The 8,648-nt window shown below is 35.0% G+C and overlaps 3 protein-coding genes across 3 annotated transcripts in view; 2 read left to right on the forward strand and 1 right to left on the reverse strand.

The window, feature by feature from the left end:
• The window catches only part of LOC114737773 (TOM1-like protein 4), a 31,956-nt gene extending 31,097 nt beyond the window's left edge, over positions 1 to 859 (reverse strand). Inside the window, exon 1 of the mRNA XM_028925737.1 lies at positions 854 to 859. The gene's annotated coding sequence lies outside the window, so the exon portion shown is untranslated. The remainder of the gene's footprint in view (positions 1 to 853) is intronic.
• A 2,485-nt stretch (positions 860 to 3,344) lies between these two features.
• On the forward strand, positions 3,345 to 4,751 carry LOC114737753 (flavanone 3-dioxygenase 3-like). The gene is made up of 4 exons (XM_028925712.1): positions 3,345 to 3,560; positions 3,687 to 3,916; positions 4,065 to 4,395; positions 4,497 to 4,751. Exons 1-4 carry the CDS (start codon positions 3,345 to 3,347, stop codon positions 4,749 to 4,751), a joined length of 1,032 nt encoding a protein of 343 aa, XP_028781545.1.
• Positions 4,752 to 6,408: 1,657 nt separating this feature from the next.
• Positions 6,409 to 8,148, forward strand: LOC114737755 (flavanone 3-dioxygenase 2-like). The gene is made up of 5 exons (XM_028925713.1): positions 6,409 to 6,615; positions 6,767 to 6,990; positions 7,116 to 7,237; positions 7,541 to 7,749; positions 7,960 to 8,148. Exons 1-5 carry the CDS (start codon positions 6,409 to 6,411, stop codon positions 8,146 to 8,148), a joined length of 951 nt encoding a protein of 316 aa, XP_028781546.1.
• The last annotated feature ends 500 nt before the right edge of the window (positions 8,149 to 8,648 follow it).

The raw sequence follows: 8,648 nt of genomic DNA on the forward strand, positions 1-8,648 counted from the left end.
TTTTATGGCTAGGCTTAGGCTTTTGGGGAAGCCTATTAGGCCTGACTTGGCCTGTTTATTTATTTTAATTTTAATTTTAATTTTGTATTTATATCTGGTTTTATGTTAAATTTTAATATATACTTATAACTTGTTTTCAATAATATTAAATATAATTAAATTTTAAAATATTATTTATAACATTAAAATTTAAATAAAAGATACTAATGCCATTATATAGGCTAGTCTCAGGTCGGGAAAAAAAGCCCAAAATAAGTCACAAGTTAAGCTCAGGCTAATTTATACTAAACAGGCCTGACCTGTTAAAAACAAACCTTGAACTGACCTATTTTTATTCCTAATGGTTAGGAACAAAATAATGTTAGAAGAGGAGAAGTGGGGTTTTGAAATTTTCATAAAGAGAAGAAGTGATATAAAAGAATAATAAAAATTAATAAAAGCTTGTAACCTCATTTTTTAAATTTTTTGAATTGAGCTTATCAAAATTTTTCTTTTCCCCCTTTCCCTTATTTTCCTTCATACCAAACATATCCTTAGATGACGATTCATAGTTACAAGGGATACTACTAACCTAGTTAAAAATTTTAATATTATTTTTTCGTGCTAGATTATTGATGATTAGTCTTTTTTGTCACCCAAAAAAAGTTTTTTTAAAAAAAAAATTACATTTTTGAGAATGGGGATATTCAATTCAAATTTATACTGCGATTGCATGTGACGGGGAGGGTTAGTAAGGACCCGTTGTGAATAACTTATAAACAGCCTTTTAATAGTAATTTATGAAATATGAGATAATTATGTGAGAAGAGTTTTATCTTGATTTATATAAAATATGTTTATAGAAAATTTTTACAATAATCCCAAACAGGCACTAAATTTGCTCATTTGGCAGCTTGTGGTGCCACGGAAGCGGGGAGTCACGGTGGTTGGGATTTTTGAGCATTTGACGCATGGGATCACCGCCCTCCTAGTTGTCACGGGGCGGGGGCACTAGGCTCACGTTGCTGGCTGCACGTGGCTTCAATCGGGATCCCATTTCGCTGGCTGAAAATGACTGCGACGGAGGGTGGGTGAATCATCATGCGCCACGTGGACCACGAGGCAAAGTTATCCACGTAATAAACCCCACTTATATCAATCATTTAGTGCCCCTTAAATAAAATTACTATCTACTCACATGGCGTTATTCCTTCAGAGTTTTCTCAAATATTTCCTCTGAAATATAGCAGTGACAGTGTGTATATATACGGAGAGTTAATTGGTTTTGCTCTATCAAATTTTTTTCATTAAAAAATTAAAATATTAATCCCTATAATTTAATAAAAATTTAAATTATTTTACTATTTGCAGACCAAAATTTATAATTCAAAATTTAAAAAAATAAAATTAAAACAAAGGTAAATTTAAGAAATAAAAAATTATATTAATCCTATATATACACGCACAAGTTGATAAAGAAATGATGCCTGTATATGTACAGAAAAGATATTTCTCATATTTGAATATAAAATCTATTTTATAATATAAATTATTCCTATATTTCTATTTATATGACAAAAAGAAAAGAAAATATTTTATCCTATTTAGAAGACAGAAAGAAAAATTTTCACATAAATGTACAAGTTTACTCTTCATTTCTTATTGTATTAACTTTATTTTCATAAGGTATATTGTATATTAAATAAAAATAAAATCAAATAGTTATTAAATTTTAAATAACAGTTAATAAAATTTAAGATTTTTATTAATCTCTATTAAGCATATTAAAAATAATTTATAAATAATATCAGAGGATTATGGGTATATTCGTCTCACTTGCCGAAAACTGCTTTGATTTTAATAAATAAGTACATCGTGGCACGAATTTCTACTCTTCCTTGAAAGTTTGCCCGGCAAGGCAAGGTCAACATTCGTGGGGCCGACGCTCTACTGAGCCATTAGATCAAAAGATTCAATGGTGGCGATGGGAAAAGGAGCGAATCCCTCTCCCATTGTAATACAGGACGCCATGAAAACCACGTTCTTTGCATTTTAGGAGCTCGGAATGATTGAAGTTTAGGTTCGCAATCTCTCGTCTTCTTTTTTGTTTTTTGTTTGGCCTGAAATCTCTCGTCTTCTAATTCCATCCTCTCCTCTCATTTTTTTAATTATTATATTAATATATTTTAACAGTTGAGATTTTAATTTTTATAGATTATTTATAAAAAATTTAAAAAAATACTTAGTACATTTGCAAACTATTAAAATTAAATTTTAATAAGGTTTATAATTTATAATTTATTTATTTTTATAATTTCATATTTTAATAATAATTTTTAAAAAAATTAAATCCCAATCATTAAGATATCAATCCAATAATTAAAAAGAAAGAAAGAAAAGCACAATAAGCGGTTTAGAACCTCTCATCTTCCCTCCTTATTCTCTTCTTTTTTTAACAATTAAATTAACATATTTTAACGATTCAAATTTTAATTTTTTTATAAAAAATTTTAAAAATATTTAGTACATTTGCAAACTATTAGAATTAAATTTTAATATAATTTGTAATTTATAATTTATTTACTTTACACTTTAATATTTTAATAATAATTTTAAAAATGTCTAAATCTGAATCATTGAAATATTAACCTAAGAGTTAGAAAAAAGAAGTGGAGGAAAATGGAAGTGTAGAAGTTGCTAGTCGTGTTTAAGTTACACTTACCTAATACAATGGCCCACTTTGACCCGTTAATCCAACAGTTAAAAGGAAAATAGGAGAGGTTAATCCAATAGTTAAAAAGGAAATAGGAGAGGCTTTGAACCGGTAAGAGTGGGGTACTGTATCGAGTATGCGTAACTCAAATACGATTAGCAGCCTCACCTCTATTCTTTTCATGCGGTTCAGAACCTCTCTTCTCTCCTTCTCCTCCTCTTTCCTTTTCTTTCTTTTTCTAACTCTCAGGTTAATACTTCAATAGTTTATATTTAAATCTTTTTGAACCTAGTATTAAAATATTAAATTGTAAAAAAAAAATACAAATTCTATTAGAATTTAATTCTAGTGGTTTGCAAGTGTACTAAATATTTTAAAAAATTTTTTATAAATATTTTATAAAAATTAAAATCTCAACTATTGAAATATGTTAATCTAATAATTAGGAAAGGAAGAGGCGGAAAGAAGGCGGAAAGGAAAGAAGAAAGATTGCAAACTGCACTCTAACTATTCAATCACAGTAAGCTGTGTTTGCTGAATGCTTATTTATAGGCCGTTTGGCCAGCAACAAATTTTGCATGCAAAGCACTTTTTCCTTATCTAAGCATATACTCTTCATCTTGCGCTGCCCCTCTCCTGCTTCCTCTTTGTCATGGCCAATGTAATTCCCTACTCAGCAGATTATTTGGGCAACCTTAAATCTACACCATCTTCATCAGTTCAGTCATCAAATTCAAATCCTTATTCTGCTTCTGACGATGAGATACCGACTGTTGATTATTCTCTGCTTTTCTCTGATGACCCTCTTCAACAATCTTTGGCCCTAGAACATCTAGGCCAAGCGTCCTACAACTTCGGTTTCTTCTACGTGTGTACACCTACACCGATTTGATATTAGTTTCTCTCCTTACAATTAAGAAGTCACAGTACACGTAGTTCAACTTATTTAATTTACTTACATATATGAAATTTTGATTCTTTTGTATGCATGCAGGTGGTTAATCGTGGCATTCCAGACAGAGTGCTGGATACTCTTTTCAAACGAGTGTCTGAATTCTTTGATCCGATGAATTTAGATGAGAGAAGAATGTATCGGAAAAATGAACCGGGGGAGCAAATCAAATGGGACATACACTCCTCGAGATCTCATGGAGAAGACAGGGAATATCTAAAAGTGATGACGCATCCTCAGTGTCACTTTCCTTCCAATCCGTCTGGCTTTAGGTACATGCACAAATTATATTTATTTATTTAAGTCAGTCGTGATTTAATTTTTGTATCCTTTCTAGCTATCTCTCATCCTGAACGATAGTCTAACTACATATATCCATTTGGAAACGGGGTCAATCAATGATTGGTGAATGGATATCAGTGGGGTTCTGAATGAATACCATAAGGAGATGAGGAATATAGTGGTGGGATTAGCAAGAGCAATGTCCAGGACCTTGGGGTTTGAAGAGAATTATATTGAGAAAGCATTTAACTTGGAATCAGGATTTGACGTGTCGGCCATGAACCTTTATCCACCAAACCACGCATCCAAAAGTCACTTTGGCGTCGTTGATCATATTGATCCTGGCTTCATCATAACCCTCGTGCAAGATGTGAATGGAGGTCTCCAAATACTATCTCACAATGGAAAATGGATCAATGTTTGTATTCCCCACCATGCCATTCTCATCCAACTCGGCGACCATCTTGAGGTACTTTATCCACCAAAATAACTAATTGATCCCTTTAATGAAGTGATATTTTTGGTCGTCTGTTAACTAACTTGAATCCCTAATCGCGTGTGTGTGTGTAGATCTTGACTAATGGGAAGTACAAGAGTCACGTGCATAGAGTTGCTGTTGGAAACAATAAGGTGCAAAGGTTCACGGTGGTGACGCTGCATGGGCCGTCGATAGACAAGTTTGTAGCACCGGCTCGGGAGTTTGTGGATGAAGATCACCCACAGGCATATCTTGGAATGACCTATAAGCAATCCTTGGAAGCCAAGGGCCACAATGAGATTGATGTGAAATCATCGCTTGATAAAATCAGGCTTCCGAATGCTTAGGGAGTGTGTGTGTGTCCCTCATCTGTTGCTTAATCGATGTTCTATTTATATCACGCTAATAAATCAGCTGGCGCTCAGCCACTGACCTTCAAATGCATGCGCCCAGCTTAGATTACGCTTTGGAAGACATGCAATGAAGGAGGAATTTGCATATGTATTGTTCTGTGTTGTCATGAATTTTATGTTATAAACCTATAATAGCGTTTGCTTTCTGGTTAAACTGCTATTGTCAGCTCATATTTTATGGTAACTAAATTAACTAACATTCTCACGCATCATCGATATCTCTGTAATACCAAAATCGCCAAGCCGCCAGAGAAAAATGGCTCTTCTCCCAAAATGCTGTTCACATAGCCATTTAAGATAATATGACTGCCTGCTTTAGCATTGGGCATGCGTCTCAAATGGCAGAGAAAGGCAGCCAAAGATTGTACCAAGGGAGAGGCATAGCAGCAGGAGGCAATGGCAGAATGAATAAGAAGACCTGCATCTCTCCAACAAGGCTCCTCACTTTATCTGACGTTTGGATCACTATAACATTTTGAAATACCAAGTATTAGTTATTAGAACCTAGAAGAGCTTTCCAAAATGTAGTACCACTATTCTTTTCTCACTTCGTCGTCTGACATATATTGGCATAACGGTGTAGTAATTAGAAAAAGTTTTGATGTTTTCTCTGAAATTATCACCTTGTCATCAATTAAAAATGCAGACTTTTGGAATAAATATCAGAAACAGTAAAAATAAGTCATTTATATATGTGCAATATATATGCACGGGGCTTTGAGTGGTCAGTGATGACTAGTAAAGCCAAGCAAAATGATTGGTCGTCGCCATTATAAGGGCCAGCGGAACCCCCCCCCCCCCAAAAAAAAGAAAAAAAAACTGAATCTCAGTTGAAATAATCAAGTAACAGGGGGCCGGCAATGTTGACAATTAAATAGAAGATGGGAGTTAAAATTAATTTTAAAATTTTGACAAGCAAAAAGTCACTATGAAAAAAGAAAATGGTACAAAAGGAAGTTGGAAGCGTAGGGTTAGCAAGCACCTCGCTTCACCCACCTTGAATCGGTCACTGCTGACATATCTAAAAAAGCTCGTCATGATCCAATTCCATTCTATATTTTCTTTTATTCGATTGGTTGAACTTGTCTTTTTTAATGGTTTGTTGCATGTGATCTCTGATTCTCTTACGGCTCAACCTCATTACGCACGTACCGCTTCTGAAATAACATGTGTTAGTGTGTCTCATTAATTTTCCATCATCTTACGAGGCAATGTAATAATAATATTAATCACCAAACATCAGTTTGTCGTTATTAGGGAGTAAAACTTCTAGGAGGACGATAAGGGGATAGGTTGCCCTAATTAAAGAAAACTGATGAGATGCGCGAGCTACGTATACCCTGCATGCGTATACAGCTAATATACGTCAATGTGAACTTATAATCTAATTAACCACAACTTGCACAGTATAATAAACCATATTATTACTAATTAAAAATGACCATAACACTTGAGGTCTTCTCTGATACTTCGCCTATAAATTTATAGGTACACACACTAATTTGTGCCTGCATCTCTTATCATCAAATTAGAATTAAAATACATAGATATCTTCATATCTCGGATATTTCTCAGGCTTGTTCAGTTTCCGATGGCTGAAATAGCTTCACCACCATCCCTTAAACCCTATACTGATGAGTCTTCTCTCACAGGTGAGGCTGAGTCTTATTCGGCTAAACTTGTGGACGATGAGATTCCCACAGTTGATTACTCCATGCTCTTCTCTAATGATCCTGATCAAGCATCCTTGGCTATAGAACACCTTGGCCAAGTATGCCAAGACTATGGCTTCTTCTACGTAAGTATATATCACGCATGCACGCAGCACCAAGGCTCTATGATTTTGCACGGACTATATATATCTGCGTGTGTGTGTGTGTGTAACTCGCATTTATGCATGTCTCAGTTGTGAAACGTAATGTTCTATATGTGATATATATTGCATGCAGCTGGTAAATCATCAAATCCCAGATGAGGTGTTGGACACTCTTTTCAAGGGAATTTCTGAATTCTTTGATCCAACGACGTTAGAGGAGAGGAGGACATACAGTAAAAAGGATCCAACGGACCGAATTAGGTGGGGCCTAAACTGTTCTTCTGGAGAAAATAGGGAATATATAAAGGTGATTGCACACCCCCAGTATCATTTTCCTCCCAACCCATCAAGCTTCAGGTACACTTTTTTTTTTTTTTTTAAAACTTCTTTCGATCGTGTTGTCCAGATGGTATATATCGTTAAATGTTTTATCGATTAATGGAATGGTTTTATTTTTGAAATGGGATGTTCTCCCATGGCAGTGACATTTTAGGTGGATACCACAAGGAAATGAGGAAGGTAGTAATGGGATTGGCAAAGGCAATATCGAAGACATTAGGGCTTGAGGAGAGCTACATAGAGAAGGCATTTAACTTGAAATCAGGTAAACAACAATCATAATTAATAAACCCAGTAAATATCTTATTAATAATAATGAATCAATGTTTGTAATGAATCAATGTTTGTACCTTGTAAGAGAAATAATTATATATAACCCTTCTTTCTCTGAGGGTGATGACAAAATCCCAAGTATTTCTTGAGGTGACAAAACGAGAGGGCGTAACATTAATTTCATAATAATTAACCTTCTTTCGCGTCTAAATAACATTTTTTAAGATCCCATATATGCATTCATTCATGACTAACTAATAGTCATCTCTGTCTAATTCGCCCTTTCCAAACACAGGGTTCGATGTATCGGCCATGAACCTTTATCCACCAAATTATGTATCGAAAGGCCGCATCGGTTTGCCTGATCACACTGATCCTGGCTTCATTGTAACACTGGTGCAAGATGTGAATGGAGGTTTACAAATATTGTCTCACAAGGGAGATTGGATTAATGCTTATATTCCCCGTCATGCCATCCTCATCCAGCTCGGTGATCACCTCGAGGTGCATATATATATATATATATATATATAGATGCTTTAATTTCCTCAACCATGCCCAGTTAGTGAAAGCGAATCCAGACTAAACTTACTTCTCATTTGCTGAGTCATTATGTATGTAAATTAATGAATGGTTGATCGTGCAGGTCTTAAAACGAACGGGAAGTATAGGAGTCACATTCACCGGGTAGTTGTTGGCAACAACAAAATGCAGAGGATCTCGGTGGCCACACTTCATGGGCCATCGCTGGACAAACTTTTGAGTCCAGCACCAGCATTTGTTAACGAGGAACATCCACAAGCATACCTTGGCATGACCTATAAGCAGTCCTTAGAAGCTAGCGGAGCAGACGAGATTGATGTGCAGTCATCTCTTGACCAAATCAGGCTTCTCAAAGTCTAATCTGTTGGCCTTACGCGCACTTCTGTGTGTTGGTGCGTGCGTGCGTGTGTGCATAGTATAGCATAGTAATTGCACTGCATTAAATAATATCCACCGCCCTTGTTGCGCCGTGTTGTGTATGATTAATTATCATGATAATTAGTGAATGAATCAATTAGCGTTGTCCTAATTGTATGTTATATATATGCACCCTTCCATATATAACATATATGCATGAGAGTGATCTTGAAACATTAACCATTTGGTTGTCTGTGTCTGGGCGTGTGTTAATTACCTAATTAATCTTCAACTCATGCGCTTGCAGACCATTTGTGTCCTACTTTAATAATCCAAACTACACGTTGGACGAAATACTTAATGTGTAGCAATAACATGCAGATGCATACTATTCACACCAAAGTTGAATTTAAAAATTCAATCTTTTAATTGTATGAACGAAACTAACGAACTTGATTTGACCCAGTAAAAAAAGAATTCGAGCACGCCACGATTTATACATG

Source organism: Neltuma alba, unplaced genomic scaffold (genome assembly GCF_004799145.2).
Source record: "Neltuma alba isolate B1F8T4 unplaced genomic scaffold, ASM479914v2 tig00013496_pilon, whole genome shotgun sequence".
Taxonomy (NCBI): domain Eukaryota; kingdom Viridiplantae; phylum Streptophyta; class Magnoliopsida; order Fabales; family Fabaceae; genus Neltuma; species Neltuma alba.